Raw genomic sequence first — 22,296 nt, forward strand, 5'->3', positions numbered from 1 at the left:
AGTATATATGCACCTGTTCTTACTCTTAGTTACTCTAACACAGCCCATATATTTACTTGTTTTATGACTCTCAGCAGTTCCTGAAATCTCCAGCAACTTGCTTTCTGGGCTGCTGCTCCTTCCAATAGATGTAGTGCAAGAATCACTTTCACCTCTGCCTGCGCTACTGTTAATCTATTATCTGTGAATTCCCCCAAGCCAGCAGTTTTTTGACCCACCTAACATTACCTCCATAGGATCAGCAAATATTCTTTCCCTCTTTCTATTTAAGTGTATCCCATCCCTGTAGAAGCAATTTCTCCTGTTAACAAGCACAGACCACACTGGAAAAAATTCTACCTGTGGGACCAGTGCATTCTGCCCTGAAGACTGCTGCTGTGTTGGCTGGTGCACAAGAGTGAGCTCTGGCATTGAGTTGGGCAGCTGAGAGCTTGATGGGCCCCCATTTTAATTCCTTCGAGGGCATCTACCCGACTCTTCAAACTCTCAGATGCCCATCAGAATGCTCAGTTGGTGCTGAATTTTTCACAATTTCTGCACCTAGCACACACAAAAATATCCTCCATGGCTAGATCATGACCTGTTCAAGAAAGGTCTGCAAACATGTCATATTTTGCACTTTTTTTAGACTGTGATGCGTTGGAGAATCAACCCCTTTGGTTCTCCCCCGAACCACAGCACTTTCGTTGCTTTGCTGCTCTAGTCTGGAGCATGATTTCTGTTTAAATACAATTTAATTAACAATAAAAATTAATAAGATTTATAAATTTATTTGATTAATTTCCAATACTATACTAAGCTAACAGATTCCTAATAAAGTGCTATGTATTACACTATCTAGTTTTATGTTATACTAACTTTATATTATGTTATATACTAGCTTTATGTTATATTAACTGTGCTATCAAGTTCGAGATATATGTTATGCTATTCCATATCGATCTACAACAATGACAAAGCAAGTTTCAAACGGTAGAAGCTACATTATTCAAACGTATAGCTGATCAAATTATTCAACTTTAAACTCTCATCCTTTATCTATATCTTGCTAAATTTGCTATTCTATCTATACTAAAGCCTTGGAATAATTACAAAGAAGTTTTCAAAAAATAAAAACTGTTTACCTCAAAATCCTTTCTTTCTTGTCTTCTTGCACTAAAATTTACAATAATTGTACAAAATTATCAAAGAATCCAAGTTAAATTTTGAAATGTCTATGAGCAAAACTTTTCTCTGATTTTCAAATATAAGTTGGACTTTCTGAGTCCATATTAGAGCCATTGGCTACAACTTCTATCCACCATGTTTCCACCTCTTTTACATCCTGATGATTCTATTCAGTGGTACATGACATTTTGAAGGGACTAAGGTACAGGAACTCTGCACACCTTAGTCCCTTTACAAGCACTTCATTTGGCCTGAAGATTGGTTTCAGTTGAATCCCAAAATATCTTGTATTAAGTATGTATTGAAGTGAATAAATTTCAACAAACAACTTATACAACCTTATACATGGTAAAAGTACATTTTTCAATTAACTTAATTAAATTTCAAACCACCTATTGTCTCCTACCCCATTATGTAGGGTTATTTTGACTTTACTAGCAACTGGGTGGCCACACATGCGTATTATACTTTTTTTGTTTTGTATTTTCTTGTGTGATCCCTGTACTGTGTGTATAGTACATGCAAGCACATACACACAGAAGAAAGAATTTAAAATTTCTTAAAACTTTGTTTATGGTAATCACTAGGCTAGAGCCAACCAACAGAAGGCCCTAAAGAGTTTTCAGGGTCTCACTAAACTTGACTCTCTTGACAAACAAGGTCAAAGAAGAGTTATCAATACATGCCATTTAATAATGTGTTTCTCCAACACGACATTAAATTTATATCCATTCCCAATTTAGGATTAGGTAAACTAGGAGGTGCAGATGAAACATTAAGTTTAAAAATACAGTCAAACTTGGTTATAATGAGCACGGAAATAATGATATCATGGCTGTAATGAGAAAAAAGCCATAATGATTTTAATTTATGCGTATTCCCATACAATCGCTCACTGTTATAACGAGCGTAATACATGGATATACTGAACAAGGGTAGTCAAAAAAACCCAATTCTTGGAATAGGCAAAAATGAAAAGGGCTACTTAGTTTTATGACCACCTGCATCGGATTAGTGGCTGGTTTATGACCTTGTCCTTCTGGGGACGGGGGCTATGCAATAGTGCAATGGCATTCCGCTTGTCGCATTACCCTATTCACAGATTGTCTTGTAGTCACTGAACCATAAATTTATTTCAGGACTTCTAAGAATATTGGAAACGGGACTTCTAAGAATGTTGTATGCATTTCGGGACTTTAAGAACGTTATATGCATTTCTGGACTTCTAAGAACGTTATATGCATTTCAGGACTTCTACGGATGTTTTATGCATTTCAGGGCTTCTATGAACTTTGTATGCAGATCACTTTATCATTTTAAAATAAAATCAGTTAGAAATGAACCTTTCCTTCGGAAACATATCTACTAACAAAAGAAAGTCTCTCTCAATTTACAAAAAGGTCGAAATTATTTGTGAGTTAGAACGTGGTGCAAAAATTGCAGTGTGTGAAAAGTTTTCTTTGTCCTCTTCAAGTGTATTGACATTGTGGAAGAATAAAGATGTTTAAATATCGGCACTGGAAAAGAGCATAACTGAAAAAAAAAAAAAAAAAAAAATTTAGAAAGTGCGAGGTTACAAGCATTGATAAAGCATTGCTTCAATGGTTCACCACACAAAAAAGTGCTGGATTTTCAATAGATGGTCTGTTGTTGAAGGCTCAAGCAGAAAAATTTGCTAAACAATTTGGACGTGACAATTTTTTGTGTAACAACAGTTGGCTGGATCGATTTAAAAACCAACATAACATTACTTATGCAAAAATTAGTGCAGAACCTCGATCTGCAGATCCAATAATAGCAAATAAATGAATTGACTGCATTTGGGCAGAAATCAGGAGAGATTTCAATGACAGAGGCAACTACAATGCCGACGAAACAGAACTATTTTATAATTTGACACCTGGCAATACATTTAAATTCAAAGGGGCAAAATGTGCTGGTGGAAAAAAAATCAAAGGCTTGCTTGATGGTGCTCGTATGTGCAAATATGACAGGAACTGATAAAAAAAAACTGATTTCTATCGAAAACAACAGGGCAATATACAAAATACAATATACAAACAACAGAGCAATATACAATTTACCTTAGAAATGGGTATCATCAACACCTACCAGCCTTAGACATATCCACTAAGACAGTGCCGGATTAAGGTATGGGCTAGCAGGGCCCTTGCCTGGTGCACTATTCTTTAAGAGGTGCCAAAAACAGAAGAACAATGAGGTAAATATATATATATATCCTTAGTAAAGGGTGCCGAAAAATCATTTTGCTCGGGGCACGGGAAATACCTTCATCCGGCACTGCACTAAGATAGAAATTGGAAAGCTAGTAATGTCAGTCCATTAAAAACCTACAGATACAGGCAAACTCCTTAACTACAACTCAAACCATCTCACTGAAGTAAAGGCAGATATAATAAAGAGTTTCACATTAAGATCTTTTCACACATGTAGTTCCTGCCTCTTTCAAAGAAAGATATCAAAAACATTAAAAATCCTAATCAAAAATGATTATTTTTTAAATTTTCTTCAGAAAATTTAAAAAAGTCATATCTTCACCCCTGACAAGCCATACATGAAGAACCAGTATCCCACATGGTGCTCCCATGTTACCCAGGATTTGAAAAAAAAAAAAAAAAACCAGCAAGAATAGCCTAGGAAGCACCACATGATGGTATGCTTTCAAGGCAGCAAAAAACTAAGGAACATCCTGAGAAGTGCTCCCCTTCACCCCCGCCCACATGAAACTAGCAGCTCAGTCTAACAGTTAACATGTCAGTGTAATAAGATGCATATAGGCCAATCCTACTGGAAATCAAAATCGTAATTAGCAGAACACGAGACTGAGTACCTGAATGCACACCAGACAGAGACATCAGACTGGGTAACTGAACGGCAATGATACGGCATTTCACTCTTTTATAGAGAACAACAGGTTAAATCTAAAAACACCAACAATCCCAACCATCAACACATCAAAAAAGAAGAAAAAGAAACAGAGGTAAGATCAAAATCCCCATTCTATTCACAAGAAGTAACATCAACTATATCATATAATACAAGAATGATTATTGATCTCTATAACAACCAGCCATACCTTATTACAGAAAGGAAGGTGGACAGATCCCCCAGGGCTACAACAATGGTTAGCAGTCCAACACAGAGGAAGCCAAGTCCCACATGAAGATAGCCAACAATTAGAACATCCAACAATCATGTCGGTTCACTGAAGACTGGCAGCCACCCAATAGGATGCTAACACATAACTTACAAACACCTTAACCCTTTATCATCTTCATCATGCCACAGACAAAAGGTGGTAGATGACTTTCGTCAACCAGTGAAATACCACCACTTTGCTTATTGGAGGCTTGAAGTGGTGAAACCCATGTTTAGTCTCTAGAGCAAAGTTTCCGGCATCCCCCTCCCCCCATACTTCTCCTTCAACCCATGCACGGTACTAAGTACTATAGGTTTTGATACCTTTCGTGTTTGGGGTTTTTCATAAAAAAAAAAAAAAAAAAAAAAGATGAGCACAAGCTGAGAAATGAATATAGTTAAGGCTGGGAATAAAGTGAGACTTGAATATAGTCTAACATTTAATATTTATGATATGAGATGTAAGTAAAGTTTCTTTTTCACCTTTTAATTCTAAATCTACTGAAGAAGACCCATACAGAGGAGTCAGAACATGTGCTATCTCTAAATTTAAAATTTAAGTGTTAATTTTTATCCCAGTTTAAACTGGGATAACACTTCACTGCATTGGTTTTAAACAGTTTAAAACCACTGCAGTGAAGTGTTTCCTTTTGCAAGAGTGGCGCCTCCGTAGCCAGGTGGGAAGGAGCAGCAGTGCGTAGCACACGCTTCTTGATTAGACCGGGGTTCGAGCCCGTCACCACCAAATACGGAGGATGCGGAAAGGTCAGGGAATGACCACCGCATATCCCGGAGCAATATGGCCTTAGTTGCTAATGCTCCTAAAAACCAAATAACAAACAAACCTTTTGCAATCTATTTCCATTAGCATTAGTAGAGGCATATGATGCAAGAAAGCAAGCTTAGCAGCATTGGCAAAAAAAAAAAAAAAAACCCTTCTCATTTCATCCATCCATTTGCTCCAAAAGTTTGTCCAGTTCTTCCTTGAATTTATTTAAGCTATCAACTTCCACAATGACAGATGGAAGTTTTTTGCAGCAATCAACTACCTGCTGGTTAAAGCAAATTTTTGCACATCTATTCTACAATTGTCTTTCCACAATTTGAATTTATGCCGCCTCAAGTGCATAATCTGAGCAAGAGGAAGAATCCCATCAATTGAGCTTGCTCAAACCATTCCAAGACTTATACTCCTCAATCAGATCACCTTGCAGGTGCCTAGTCTCCAGATGCTGCAATTTGCAGAATAGCCTTTCCTGGTAAGAGAAACCTTTTTTTTTCCCTTACCAATCTTGTTGCCCTTCTCTGTACTCATTCCAGCAGCTCTACATCCTTCCTAAAATGAGGCTTCCAGACCTGTATGCAGTACACAAGGTCTGGCCTGACCACTGTCATATAAAGACAATGGTCAGGCCACATCGCCTCCTTATCTCTGCTAGCAAAATTCCTGTATATCATTGACAAGACTCCATGAGCTGCTCTGGCAGCCTGTCTACACTGCTCAGAAAACTTCATATCTGACTGCTCAATTACTCCCAGATCATATTCATTCTCCACTGCCCCGAGTGTAGTACTGCACAGTTGGTACATTACTTTGAGGATTACTGCTATCAATATGCAAATGAAGTTTAACATTTGTCAATGTTAAACTTTAGTTGTTGCTTCTCAGCCCATCTGCCCAACTTTTCTAGATCCTGTTGCAATAGCACACTGTTATTACAGTCATTAACAACCCTGCCAACCTTCATATTGTCTGCAAACTTGAACATTAAGCCTGATATACCTTCATCAATAATTTTGATAAATATAGAAAAGAACAATGGGCACAACACCGAACCCTGGAGGACTCCACTAATAACATTAGTCCACAAAGAGCAGTGTTCATTGATTACCACTCTCTGTCTTCTCCCACTCAACCGTCCTTTTATCCATAGCAGCGACTTGCCCTTAATGTCATAAGGGGGATAACACTTAATTCTAAATCTACTGAAGAAGACCCATAAAGAGGGGTCAGAACATGCTATCTATAAATTTAAAAGTTAGAGTGTTAATTGTTATTCCAGTTTAACCTCAGATAACACCACTGTATTGGTTTTAAACAGTTTAAAACTGAACCGTCCTTTTATCCATAGACATTTTAAAGAGTTTAAAACGAATGCAGTGAAGTGTTTTCTTTTGCAATCTATTTCCATCCTATGGGAACCATGCCTTTCAATGAACACATTAAAATGTTGTCAGATAATCACCAAAAACATGTAATGTGATTAGATGATGCAGTGGTAACACATAATATGGTCAGGTGAATCACAGTTCACACAACATAGTACTGGAAAATACACAACTTACAAAACAGTGTAGAGAAAGCCACACAAGGCAATGAATCCCAAATGCATTCCCCTCTCTTGATAGTATACTACAGGAGGTGTTCTTGCATGGGTATTGTTTTCAGTGCATAACATGGTCTTCCAATTATTTTGGAGTAATGATGGGAGGAAATAATCAGATACATCCTCAATATACAGCTAATATCTATAAAGAGATATATCCTTACCTGAAGGATGTATCTAAACAATTTTGTGGACAGATTCATATTGTATGCAGTGCACTCTAGTAATATGCAACATCTGACTATGCCCCACATAGCTACTGGACATGAATCTCATTGAGAATCTGTGACAGTATTAGGAATAAGTATACACATACATATATAAATATACACTGAGCTGGCTTTGCATTAGCAACAACCCCTTGTGTATGAATGGACTGGTTTGTGACACTGGTAAAAGTCGGGAACAACTGATATAAGATTGTAGTTCACACACACACGGTGATCAGTGTTTGAATGTATACAAGGGCATGTCAGTGTAATAAGATGCATATATAAATATACACTGAATGGGTCAGCATTGAGATCTTTCCAACTTTGAATGTGGAATGATTGTGGGGGCAAGATGTGCAGGTGCCAGTGTCTCAACAGCAGCCAATATGGTTAAGTGCTCCTGTTTTCTGGTCTCACAAGTCTACCCTGACTAGCTCAATAACATTCAAACAGCCAACCAAAGGTCACACATGGAACAGTCATATGTGGTCAATAAACATTGTAAGTGTTGTGTGTCTTGTCTTGTAACACAGCAATGATGCAGCACAGTGGCCCAGCTAACCAACCACTACAATGCAGGAATAGCAACACCAATACCCACAAAGAATATGCAACAAACATGACAATTGACAGGTGGTCATGGGTACCCATGCTGACTGAGAGACACAAGCAACTGTGCCAGGGGTATGGCCATGTTAGCATCAACACTGGACTACTGATGTGGAAATCTGTTTCCTGGTCTGATGAATCCTGTTTCCAAAGCTATCACATTGATGGATGTATCTGCATTTCAAGAAATGCAACATGAGACCATGACACATGGATGCACTGTTGTTTTTCAACAGGCTGTAGGCAGATGTGTTATGGTTTGGGGGCTGCTTTTGTGGGTCCTTATGTACTGGGTCCTCTGATTGCCATCAATCAGTGGTTTAATGGGAACGTCTACCTTTCTATCATTGCCAACCAAGTACACCCTATGGTGACAGTGTATCCAGACAGCATTAGCATTAGTAGGGGCACATGATGCAAAAAAGCAAGCTTATACAGAATCAGCCAAAAAAAAAAAAAAAAATCCATCCCATTTCACTGATCCATTCATTCCAAATGTTTGTCTAGTTTTACCTTGAATTTATTTACACTATCAACTTCCACAACAACAACAACAACAGATGGAAAGTTTGTTCCAGCAATCAGCTACTCGCTGGATAAAGACAAACTTCTGCACATCTATTCTACAACTGTCTTTCCTCAGTTTGAATCTATGCCCCCTCAGGTTTGTGGTCTGGGCATGAGGAAGATTCCATCAGCATATGAGCCTGCTCAATCCATTCAAGGCCTTATACACCTCAATCAGATCGCCTCACAGAGCCTAGTCTCCAGAAGCTGCAATTTGCAGAACTTAAGCCTTTCTTCATAAGAGCACCCTTTGTTCCTTTTACCAGTCTTGTTGGCATTCTCTGTACTCATTCTAGCAACTCTACATCCTTCCTAAAATGAGCTTCCAGACCTGCATGCAGAACTCAAGGTGCGGCCTGACCATTGCCTTATAGAAGAGGATAATCACCTCCTTATCCCTGCTTGCAAAATTCCTGTATATCATTGACAAGACCCCATGATCTACTCTGGCAGCCTGTCTGCACTACTCAGAAAACTTCATATCTGACTGCACATTTACCCCCACATCTCTTTCATTCTACACTACCTTGAGTGTAACACCACATAGTTGGTACATTTCTCTGGGTTACTGCTACCCATATGCAGTATTTTGCATTTGTCGATGTTAAACTTCAGTTGCCACTTCTCAGGCCATCTACACAACTTTTCTAGATCCTGTTGCAGCAGCATGCTGTCATTACTGTTATTAACAACCTTGCCAACCTTTGTATCATCTGCAAATTTTGACATTAAGCTTGATATACCTTCATCAACATCATTGATAAATATACAAAGCAACAATGGGCCCAACACAGAACCCTGAGGGACACCAATGATAACATTACTGCACGTAGAGCAGTACCCATTGATTACCACTCTGTCTTATCCCACTCAACCATCATTTTATCCATTGTAGCAACTTGCCCTTAATGCCCCAATTTCTACAGTAGTCTTCCAGGTGCAACAGTATCAAAAACTTTCCTGAAATCCAAGAATATGATATCAAAATTATTTTTTGCATTCAGTTCCTTAGTGATGACTTCATATTATCCAATCAAATTGGTCAGACGAGACTTCCCATTGACAAACCCATGCTGTGTCTGAATCATTACTGCTGTCTTGTCTAGATGATCCTGCAATGCTTCTTTAACCAGTGACTCCATTATTTTCCCTGGAACAGAAGTCAAACTAACTGGTCTGTAATTATTCGTGTCACTCTTTGATCCCCTTTGTGAACTGAAGATACATTTGCACATCTCCAGTCTGTGGGGATTTCCCCTGAGTCCAAGGATGCTCTCATAATTATGGCTAAGGGTTTGCTTACTTCCTTTGCCATCTCTTTTAATATAACTGAATAGATCCATCTACCCAAAGTGCCTTTCTTATGTTTAACGTCAACAACTTCTCCTCCACTTTGCTCTCAGTTATTACAATACCATTTAACTCCCTGTTAGAGTTTGATAAACATCTGACCCTCTCCTCCTTGAATAGCTCCTCATGTGTGAATGTAGATGCAGAATACTCATTTAGTTCAGCTGTCATCTGAGAATGATCATCTCCAGTCAAACCAATGATATCAAGTGGACCAATCTGATTCATCCCCTTCCTTTTAGAGTTTATATAAGTAAAGAAGTCTTTGCTGTTTTTCTTTGCATCCTTTGCCTGCCTAACCTCCTTTGTGACTTGATTACAGACTAGCTTGTATCTATAACAGGCTTCTGTGTCACCTGACAATTTATGTGTATCCCATGCATTTTTCTTTTCTGTCACGAGTCTCATTAGTTCATCTGACACATCCATTTGGGCATAAACCTAGAGCAGTATTTCTTAGTAGGAACAAAAAGCCTAGTAGCCTCCAAAATTACTTCCTTGAATTCTACCCATCTAGAATTTGCTGTTGGTAACATCATCAGTTAGTCCCACTGTATAGAACCTAAAAAATCTCTGAGACCACTGTAGTTGCCTTTAAGAAAGCAAAAACCCTTCCCTTTACCCCTGATGGTGGTAGTTACATCTTTAAGTAAATTTCACATCAGTACAGTGTGATCACGGTTACCTAGTGGTTCCTTTATCTGTAAATTCTTAAGGCAAGACTAATCACTGCTGATAATCAGATCAAGAGTGTTACTCCCTCCTGCTGCCTCTCTACCACGCTGAGCATGTTAGAGAGGCAGCAAGAGGGAGTAACAATCATTCAATAAATCCACAAAAGCCTTGCTAGTGTGCAAGTGACCAACCCACAAATTCCAGTCTATATCTGGGAAGTTAAAATACCCCATTATAAGACACTCTGATTTATCAGAGTGTCTTATAATGGGGTATTTTAACCTACCCCACTATTTCTCTGTATAATTGTTTATTGTATTTATCAGAGTCATTTGGCCTATAACAAACTCCTACCGTCATTTTTGCTTTCCCAGTGCCTATATCACATCAAACTGACTCAACATTGTACGGTCCATCTATGTCAATTGGATGCACTTCCTTAGCTTTTATGCATTTCTTAACTAACACCATAACCCCTCCTACCTTCCTATCCTGTCTATCCTTCCTGTACATATTGTACTCCCCAAATTCCAATTCTGCATTCCTTATATCTGTATGCCACTACATCTCTGATATCTCAACAATATCTGCCTTTGATGTCTTGACCAGCACTTCAAATTCATCAAATTTATTTACTATACTCCTAGCATTGGTGTACATGCAAGTATATATGCACCTGTTCTTATTCTTAGTTACTCTAACACAGCCCATGTATTTTCTTGTTTTATGACTCCCAGCAGTTCCTAAAATCCCGAGCAATTTGCTTTCAGGGCTGCTGCTCGTTCCAACAGAAGCAGTGCAAGAATCATTTCCACCTCTTCCTGCGGCTACTGTTAATCTATTAGTCTGTGAATTCCCCAACTAGCAGTTTTCCGACCCACCTAACATTGCCTCAATAGCATCAGCAAATATTCTTGCTCCCCTTCTATTTAAGATGCAGTTTAAGTGTATCCCATCCCTGTAGAAGCAATCTCTACTATTAACAAGCACACACCATGCTGAGGAAAATTCTACCCTATGATCCCTGCACAATCTCTGCATGGCTGAATTGATTGACATGGCTCTTATCATATACTCCCTCCTATCGTGTCTGGGCAGAATTGCAGACACTTTCAAATTTAACCCTAACTCGCGACTTTTTTTCAGCATTGACCTCTACTTGCTTAGTAAATCCGCAGAGCTCCTACACTTAATGTCATTAGTGCCAACGTGTACAATGATATCACCTTTTGTACCCTTAAAAGATGATATCTGCTCTACAATGTCATCAACTTTTGCCGCTGGCAGACATACTCTGGTCCTATTCCACCTATCCTTTTTGCACAATATATTTCCCATTTCCCTGACAATTGAGTCACCAACAATAACTAGCTCCTGTGGGACCTGCACATTCTACCCTGAAGGTTGCTGCTGTGTTTCCTGGTGCATAATAGTGTGCTCTGGCATTGAGTTGGGCAGCTGAGAACTTGATGGGCCCCCTATTTGAATTCCTTTGAGGGCATCCTTCTGACTCTTCAAGCTCTCATAGACACCCATCAGAACGCTGAGCTGGGGCCTAATTTCTTCACATTCTCTGCACCTAGCACACACAAAGACATCCTCCATGGCTAGATCATGTCCTTTCTGAGAGAGATCTGCAATCATGTCGCATTTTTTTAAGACTGATGCGTCGGAGAATCATCCCCTATGGTTCTCCTGCAAACCACAGTAGTTTTACTACTTTGCTCAAGTTGCTTTGCTTCTCTAGTCTGGGACATGATTTCCGTTTAAATACAATTTAATTAACAATAAAAATTAAAAGGATTTACAAATTTAACCGATTTATTGCCAATACCATACTAAGCTAACAGATTCCTACTACAGTGCAACGTATTACACTATCTAGTTTTACACTATGCCTTATGCTATGCCTTACGCTATCTAGTTTTACGCTATGCCTTACGCTATCAAGTTCGAGATATGCGTAATGCTATTCCGTATTGATATTACACAATGGCGGCAAGTTTCGAATGGTACAAGTTTTACCAATACTAAGTAATAACTCATAAAATCTCTATCTAAGTTCAAAATAAACTAAGTATCGTAACTAGGAATATAAAGCTACTTCTAGAAAATAAATTAATATGCCAATTTAGATAAAATGGTAAAAATTTAAGAAAAACTTCTCTATTAGCTAGAGCCGTAAAAACTTCGCCCACATCGAACTAATCTTGTTCCCACTCTACCTGTAGATATTCCCACTCTATTCTCCATCATCTATAATTATCTATATCTATATTTAGCATCTATATTCAAGACAACATGGCATGTCACAAGGCCTGACAAGTTGCTAACTGGTTTCAGGAACATAATAATGAATTCTGTCCTCCTGTGGCAGCTCAAATCACTCAATCTCAACCCAGTTGAGCACGTGTAGGACCTACAGGACATTCAATTCTGCAAACATTCACTTGAGTGCAGACATTACTGAACACATTTTGCAATGCATGGGTAGCACTACCACAGGCTGTATTATGGACAAAAGGTGGTACCACAAAGTATTAGGTAGGTGTTGCTAATGCAAAGCCAACTCAGTGTATATAATATATTATATAAATTCAGCACGGGGTCCTACTATAGGATAGCCTTGCAATCCAGGGCTTACCCAAGCTTTACCTTATATCTTGCATCAGACTTGCATGAGTGAAGACTATATAATATCGGTGTAAATACACCATAGTTAACCCATAGATTTGAGCTACGATTGTAGCGTAGGAGGCATCGTTTTAATTGTATCTCATAATGTGGTTGCCTTCACAACAAGATAGCTACTATTGAATTACTTCAAATAAATAACGCTTCTCTAGTAGAGAAGACTACTGTTATTTATTTTCAGCGTACCACCACCCAGACGATCGTTTGTGAATTTAATGTGAAAAAAAAACCCATTGGACCAGATCTATTAAACCAAACAAATGAATTATAAAATTCAAATCTACATCATAAAAAAACCACCCAGACGATCGTTTCGAAGCTTTTTGGCTTCGTCATCAGTGGGCGGGTAGGTAATACAACAAGCCATCTTTTGCGCATTATGATCTCCGTTGTCAATGTGCCAATAAACAACAAAACAAAACAAACAAGCCATCTCAGTTGCGAAGTTATATCCACATTATGAGAGATGCCAGAAGGGTGTGGTGGTAATGTATTTGGATAATTAAATGCACTAGACATAATCCTTATGGGTTTTGATAATTAACTATATAATATCGGTGTAAATACACCATAGTTAACCCATAGATTTGAGCTACGATTGTAGCGTAGAAGGCATCGTTTTAATTGTATCTCATAATGTGGTTGCCTTCACAACAAGATAGCTACTATTGAATTACTTCAAATAAATAACGCTTTTCTAGTAGAGAAGACTACTGTTATTTATTTTCAGCGTACCACCACCCAGACGATCGTTTCGAAGCTTTTTGGCTTCGTCATCAGTGGGCGGGTAGGTAATACAACAAGCCATCTCAGTTGCCTTCTCTACTAGAGAAGTGTTATTTATTTGAAGTAATTCAATAGTAGCTATCTTGTTGTGAAGGCAACCACATTATGAGATATAATTAAAACGATGCCTTCTACGCTACAATCGTAGCTCAAATCTATGGGTTAACTATGGTGTATTTACACCGATATTATAGTTAATTATCAAAACCCATAAGGATTATGCCTAGTGCATTTAATTTTCCAAATGAGTGAAGACTATAGCTATCCTATAGTCTTCATTCTTATTTCTCCGAAATTATTAGGGCAATCTGAGGATGTAGGAGAGAAACTACTTCTAAGCATACTACTATAACTTCACCTTCATGGGGTTCTGGTACTGCCGTTCCTACTCCATCAACCACTTACACCACTTTGCTATCGCCAATTTTCATTATGCCTGAACTTAATATATAACTTATTGGCTAATTTCCTGCATATCAACACACTTTTCACCATGTCTAACACACAGGAGTCAACACTTTTCAATTTTCACTAGAGGGCCATGACATACACAACTTCATTTCTTTTTTGGTTACAGTAAGGTCTACACATGGTTCTTTTGCTTGGACATGGTAAGTCTGCTTTTACCACATGCTTTATCCTTGTTTAGTTTTTAACTTTATATCCTTCATTCTCTGACAGGTCAATGATGATCAATTTGTACTATGCATTATATAAATTTGTAAATTTTTTAATTTCTAGATTAAATAGAATAATCTTAATAGAATTTAGGCATATATTTTATATATGCCTAAATTCTATTATTTGTTATATAACCTCAAAATTGATTTTGCCATAGTGCATATTGATCATTACAGAAATAGAGAACCCCTTATCATTATTTTTCCTTTCAATTTGGATGGTTGACCCCAAAATAAGTTTTTATATATTATCCTTCGTGTACATGTAACATACTTTGCTCATGTGTTCTCCATAGATTTACCTAGGTATGGCTTTTACAATAATCTTCCTCATAAACTAATAAATATATTAAACAAAATAATACAGTATATATATTATATAAATATATAATATAAACAGATGCGCACACACACACAAAGTACCTGCAAAATTAATATCTGAAATAGGCCACAGCAACCAACTAATCAAATGTATTCAAGGTAGTCAGATGTCACATGTAGTCAGATTAATTCCGCATAATACTGCTACTATCATTGTTGCTAAAGATGAACCTGTGTGCATCAGGTAGATTCTCTAATATTTTGGTAGGACACTATATGTGCATGAAATATTCAAAAATAATATATTATACCATTATGGTGGTCTAAAAACCAAGTTACTTTAAAATCACCACTGTTATAATCACAGGAAAAACCTGGTAATTCAAAATGTAAGCTTTTATTCAGCCCCTTTCCTACGAATGTTATTGCACAGGCATAACTTACAAAGTAAGTAACTGCTTTGTAATTTTTGTATATTTTATCTATCTCCATTTATTTATTTTTTATATCTATTAAGATAATGAACTAAAAAGTAGCAAATAGTAACGGACAATACCATATAAATTTTTGGTGATAAAATACATTACTATGTGTTATGGTTGGTGTCTAATGGCAATAATTTTATTTCTACCAGCATCTATGTTTTATGATTTTAGAACAATGTTAATATTCCATTGGATATTTCTTACTGAAATGATGATTAGAGAAAATTCTGCTATTAGAATAAATATTTAAAACATATTAAAAAAATTCACAAATGTTTTTCATTAAATACCTCTATACCTCTTTAAGTCCCTGAACCCCCAAGAATGTACCCAACTGTCCTGCACATGATAACTGATCAGTATCTTCACCTAAAAAATTAGAGAAAATTTTATCTACAACAGACATGAAAATTTTATATCTAAACACAGATATGATTTTTAAAAAACTGAATTTTTTTCTTTATATTACTTCACAAGACTAATATTAACTGTTATTAATACTTTTTTAAGGAGTTTGTTTATAAATAGTTAGAAATAGTTTATAAATATTTTATAAATAGTTTAGGAGTCTGGAGACTAGGCACCGGCGAGGTGATCTGATAGAGGGGTATAAAGCCTTGAATGGTTTGAGCATGCTCAGTGCCGATGGGATTCTTCCTCTTGCTCAGAATAATCACCTGAGAGGGCATAAATTCAGATTGAGGAAAGACAGATGTAGGATAGATGTGCGGAAATTTGCCTTTAGCCAGCGGGTAGTTGGTTGATGGAACAGACTTCCATCCCTTGTTGTAGAAGTTGATAGCCTAAATAAATTTAAGGCTCAGCTCGACAGGTATTTCGAACGAACGGAGGGGTGAAGTGGAAGTGGTTTTTTTTTTTTTTTTTTTTTTTGGCTGATGCTGCATAAGCTTGCTTTCTTGCATCATATGCCTCTACTAATGCTAATGCTAGTTTATGCTTAAAATTACCTATGGCAGAAGATCTCACTGCAAACTTCAGCACATTGAGTCTATCTCGGTACAGTTCTGTGAGATTTTCTTCTATAGCATGATACACATTATCTGGTATGTATGTTTTGATTACTTTATTCATTACCCTAGACAAAAAAATAAAATATATAAATAAGTCAAAAATATAATTCACATAGCAACATATTATGCAATTAACAAATAATGAAGACCTTTCAAAGCACATTGCTTAACATATTTTATACATTTTATTATATTAATATTGTTACATTTATACAGTAACACCTTGCTTTAATAGACAATACAGAGTTAAAGCCTGTCCACTAATGCCAAATGTGCATTAAATAAAAAAAATATGTATGGTTTCTGAAGTTTCTCAATGTTATGAAAAAGCACTAATATAAAATTAAAATACAATAAAAAAAATTACTACTAGTGTATTTTACTTTATTTCACTTACCAGTTGTGTAAAATAGAAGAGCTTAAAATTTTGGCATGTAGTTGAATGGTGGCTCTGAACAAAGCTGTGAAAAGTGTGAAGAGTTCTCAAATAATCTCTCTCTGGAGGATCAGAATAGCGCCCTTTTGATGTCTGATACTTTTAGTATGCTTTTTTTTTTACAGCTCCATTTGGTACCAATCCTGGCTATTTAGCATTCTCTACGGATGTGAATCTGTAGAGGTTGAAGAATCTGTCAAGCTTTAAGTGGGTGGTTTTCTTATGCTGCATCCAAAAAAACTACCCCTTTGAGGCTTGCTCCGGGAATATTCGGTGGTCATTCCCTGACCTTTTACCCATACCCAAGCCCATACTTACCAGATGTGAGCCCCCCCCCCCCCCAGGGGCTCACATCTGGTAAGTATGGGCTTGGCACACCCAGGGTCCTGAGCTGGATATCATCATTCTTCTCTTTCTTGGTGATTCCCTTCTATTTCTGACCTCTCTCTCAGGGGTAACTCAATTTTTTTTTTTTTTTTGGCTGGTGCAGCAAAAGCCTCAGGCTTCCTTGCACCATATGGCTAATTATAATAATAATACTTACTTAAGAAATAGCATTAGTAGAGGCATACGATGCAAGAAAGCAAGCTTATGCAGCTTCAGCCAAAAAAAAAAAAAAAACCCCTCCCATTTCACCCCTATTTTTGTTCCAAATGCCTATCCAGCTCAGCCTTAAATTTATTCAGGCAATCAATCCCCACAACAAAAGATGGAAGTCTGTTCCACCAATCAACTACCCGCTGGCTAAAGGCAAATTTCCGCATATCTATTATTATTATTACTAGCCATATGGTGCAAGGAAGCCTGAGGCTTATGCTGCACCAGCCAAAATAAAATAAAATAAAAATAAAAAAATTAAAAAAAAATTCTGACTTACCCTGAGAGAGAGAGAGAGAGAGAGAGAGAGAGAGAACAAGAGTCAGCAGTAAAAAGGAATCACCAAGTGAGGGAAGAATGATGATATCCAACTCAGGACCCTGAGTGTGCCAAGCCCATACTCACCAGATGTGAACCCCCAGGGTTAAATGTGAGCCCAACTGTCTTTCCTCAATTTGAATCTGTGTCCCATCAGGTTTTTAATCTGAGCAAGAGGAAGAATCCCATCAGCATTCAGCTTGCTCATCCCATTCAAGGCCTTATACACCTCAATCAGATCACCTCGCAGTTGCCTACAATCCAGGTTCTGCAATCTTAAGTTCTGCAATTTGCAGAATTTAAGCCTTTCTTGGTAAGAGCACCCCTTTGTTCTGCTCACCAATCTTGTTGCCCTTCTTCGTACTCATTCTAGCAACTCTGCATCATTCCTAAAATGAAGCCTCCAGACCTGTACACAGTACTCTAGGTGTGGCCTGACCACTGCTTTGTATAATGGGTAATCACCTCCCTGTCCCTGCTAGCAAAATTCATATATATCATTGACAAGACTCCATGACCTGCCCTGGCAGCTCATCTGCAATGCTCAGCAAACTTCGTATTTGACTGCACAATTACCCCCAGGTCTTTTTCACTTTCCACTTCCCTGAGTGTAGTACCACATAGTTGGTACGTTTCTCTTGGGTTATTGTTACCCATATGCAGTACTTTGCATTTGTCAATGTTCAACTTCAGTTGCCACTTCTCAATCCATCTGCCTAACTTTTCTAGATCATGTTGCAATAGCATACTGTCTTTATTGTCATTAACTACCAACCTTTGTATCATCTACAAATTTGGACATTAAGCCTGATATACCTTCATCAATATCATTGATAAATATACAAAACAACAATGGGCCCAGCACCATACCCTGGGGAACTCCACTAATAACATTTGTTCACGAAGAGCAGTGTCCGTTGATTACCGCTCTCTATTGTCTCCCACTCAACCATCCCTCTATCAATTGTAGCAACTTACCCTTAATGCCATACCTCTCCAATCTGTACAGCAGTCTTCCATGTGCAACAGTATTAAAAGCTTTTCTGAAATCCAAGTATATGATATAAAAATTATTTTTGGCATTCAGTTCCTTTGTGACCACGTCATAGTATCCAATCAAATTGGTCAGACAAGCCCTCCCTTTAACAAACCCATGCTGTGTCTTAACTATAACTGCAGTCTTGTCTAGGTGATCCAGTGATTCCATTATTTTCCCCAGAACACAAGTTAAACTAACAGGTCTATAGTTATTTGTGTCACCTTTTGAACCCCCTTTGTGAATTGGTATTACATTTGCACACCTCCAGTCCATGTGGACCTCCTCTGAGTCCAAGGAAGCTCTCATAATTATGGCTAAGGGTTTGCTTACTTCCTTTGCTGCCCCCTTTAATATAACTGGATAGATCCCATGGGATCTATCCAGTTATATTAATGGGATCTATTTAACTTCCTTGTCGATCAATTTGGCCCTGGAAAGATTGTGCAAGGCTCAAGGGGTAGAATTTTTTCAACCTGGTCTGTACTACTTAACAGGAGAGACTGCTTCTACAGGGATGGGATACACTTAAATAGAAAGGGTGCAAGAATATTTGCTGATGCTATCGAGACAGTGTTAGGTGGGTCGGAAAACTGCTAGCTTGGGGGGATACAATGACTAATAAATTAACAGTAGCCACTGGCAGAGGTGAAAGTGATTCTTGCACTGCTTCTATTGGAATGAGCAGCAGCCTGGAAAACAAGACGCAGGATATTTCAGAGACTGCTGAGAGTCACTGCAGCACAAGTAAACACATGGGTTGTGTTAGTGTAGCTAAGAATAGGAACAGGTGCATGTATACTTGTGTGTACACCAATGCTAGGAGTTTGGTAAATAAATTTGATGAATTTGAGGTATTGCTCAAAACATCAAAGGCAGATATTGTTGGGATATCAGAGACGTGGTGTCACACAGATATAAGTAATGCAGAACTGGAATTAGGGGAGTACAATGTGTACAGAAAGGATAGACAGGATAGGAATGGAGGAGGGGTTATGCTATTAGTTAAGAAACACATAAAATCCAAGGAAGTGAAGCCAGTCGCTGTACAGTGCAGTGTCGAGTCAGTTTGTTAGGACATAAGCTTTGGGAGATCAAAATTGAGAGTAGGAGTGTGCTATAGGCCTAATGACTCTGATGAGTATAATAAGAAACTGTACAGGGAAATAGAGTGGGCCATTAAATCAGAGTCTTATAATGGGGATTTTAATTTCCAAGATATTGACTGGAATTTGTAGGTTGGTCACTCACACACTAGCAAGGCTTTTGTGGATTTATTGGATGATTGTTTTCTACATCAGCATGTTCGAGAGGCAACTAGAGAGAGTAATACTCTTGATTTGATTATTATGAGTAGTGATTCTTCATGCATTAAGAATCTGCAGATAAAGGAACCACTAGGTGGCAGTGATCACAGTGTGCTGAAGTGGGATTTACTCAAAGAGGTAACTACCATCAGGGGTAAAGGGAAGGGTTTTTGCTTTTGTAAAGGCAACTATGATGGTCTGAGACAGTATTTAAATTCTATACAGTGGGACCAACTGATGATGTTACCAACGGCAAATTCAAAATGGAAAGCATTCAAAGAATTTATCTTGGAAGCTACTAGGCTTTACATATCAACTAAGAAATACTGTTCAAGGTTTAGGCTTAAATGGATGTCAGATGAACTAATGAGACATATGGCAAAGAAGAAAAATGCATGGGATACATATAAATGAATGGGTGACATAGAAGCCTATGATAAATATAAGCTGGTCTGTAACCAAGTCACAATGGAGATTAAACAGGCAAAGGCAGATTATGAGAAATCCTTCACAAAGGATGCAAAGAAAAACAGAAAAGAGTTCTTTACCTATGTAAACTCTAGAAGGAAAGGTATGATTCAGATTGGTCCACTGGATATTGATGGTTTTAACAGTTGAGGATTCTGCTCAGGTGGCTAACAAACTAAACGAGTATTTTGATCTACATTCACACATGAGAAGTTATTCAGGAAGGGGAATGACAGAGGTGAAGTAAATTCTGGCAGTGAGCTAGATGATTTTGTAATAACTGAGAGGAAAGTGGAGGAGAAATTGTTGAGGGTAAACATAAAAAAGCACCCAGGGTGGATGGGATCTATCCAGTTATATTAAAGGAGGCAGAAAAGCAAACCCTTAGCCATAATTATGAGAGCTTCTTTGGACTCAGGGGAGGTACCCATAGACTGGAGATGTGCAAATGTGACCCCAATTCACAAAGGAGGATCAAAGGCTGACACAAGTAATTATAGACCTGTGAGTTTAACTTCTGTTCCAGGAAAATTAATGGAGGCACTGGTTAAAGAAGCACTGTAGGATCATCTAAAAAAGACTTCAGTTATAGCTCGGACACGGCATAGTAATGTTAAGGGAAAGTCTTGCCTGACCAATTTGATTGGAAACTATGATGCAGTCACAAAAGAACTGGATGCAGGGAATAACTTTGATATTATATATTTGGATATTAGAAAGGCTTTTTGATACTGTTGCACATGGATGACTGCTGCACAAATTGGAGCAGTGTGGCATTGGAGACAAATTGCTGCTATGGATAAAGAGATGGATGAGGGGGAGAAGACAGAGAGTGGTAATCAATGGACACTGCTCGTCGTGGACTAATGTTATTAGTGGAGTCCCTCCAGGTTCAGTGTTGGGTCCATTATTGTTTTCTGTATTTATAAATGATACTGATGATGGCATATCAAGCTTAATGTCCAAGTTTGCAGATGATACAAAGGTTGGCAGGGTAGTTAAGGACACTACTGACACTATGCTGCTGCAACAGGATCTGGAAAGGTTGAGCAAATGGGCTGAGAGGTGGCAAATGAAGTTTAACATTGACAAATGTAAAGTACTACATATGGGAAACAGTAACCCCAGAGCAACGTATCAACTCTGTGGTACTATACTGACAGTGGTAGAGAATGAAAAGGACCTGGGGGTAATTGTGCAGGCAGATATGAAGTTCTCTGAGCAGTGCAGATGGGCTACAAGAGTAGCTCATGGTGTATTGTCAATGATATACAGGAATTTTTCTAGCAGGGATAAGGAGGTGATTATTCACTTGTATAAGGCAATTGTCAGGCCACACCTTGAGTACTGTATATAGGTCTGGAGGTCTCATTTCAAGAAGGATGTAGAGCTGCTGGAACGAGTACAGAGAAGGGCAACAAGATTAGTGAATGGAACAAAGGGTTGCTCTTATGAAGAAAGGCTCAAGTTTTGCAAATTACAGTGTCTGGAGACTAGGCACCAGCGAGGTGATCTGATAGAGGGGTATAAAGCCTTGAATGGTTTGAGCATGCTCAATGCCGATGGGATTCTTCCTCTTGCTCAGAATAATCACCTGAGAGGGCATAAATTCAAATTGAGGAAAGACAGATGTAGGATAGATGTACGGAAATTTGCCTTTAGCCAGCGGTTAGTTGGTTGGTGGAACAGTCTTCCATCCCTTTCCCTTGTTGTGGAAGTTAATAGACTAAATAAATTTAAGGCTCAGCTTGACAGGTATTTCGAACGAACGGAGGTGTGAAATGGGAGTGGTTTTTTTTTTTTTTTTGGCTGATGCTGCATAAGCTTGCTTTCTTGCATCATATGCCTCTACTAATGCTAATGCTAATTACTCCCTCTGGTTGCTCTTGAACATGTTGCTGTAGAAAACAGTCATCCAAAAATCCACAAAAGTCTAGCTAGTGTGCAAGTGACCAACCCACAATTTCCAGTCAGTATCTGGAAAGTTAAAATCCCCCATTATAAGACATTC

At 38.1% G+C, this 22,296-nt stretch overlaps 1 protein-coding gene across 1 annotated transcript in view; it reads right to left on the bottom strand.

Annotated features, from left to right (window-relative positions):
* LOC150080578 (uncharacterized) overlaps positions 1 to 22,296 on the bottom strand; it is a 192,123-nt gene that overhangs the window by 104,411 nt on the left and 65,416 nt on the right. Inside the window, exons 7-8 of the mRNA XM_090380744.1 lie at positions 16,061 to 16,188; positions 15,391 to 15,461 (exon numbers count right to left, since the gene is read on the bottom strand). Coding sequence (XP_090236870.1) covers positions 15,391 to 15,461; positions 16,061 to 16,188 — 199 coding nt within the window. The remainder of the gene's footprint in view (positions 1 to 15,390; positions 15,462 to 16,060; positions 16,189 to 22,296) is intronic.

This window comes from Mastigoproctus giganteus, chromosome 9 (genome assembly GCF_048544385.1).
Source record: "Mastigoproctus giganteus isolate SK-2022 chromosome 9, ASM4854438v1, whole genome shotgun sequence".
NCBI lineage: Eukaryota > Metazoa > Arthropoda > Arachnida > Uropygi > Thelyphonidae > Mastigoproctus > Mastigoproctus giganteus.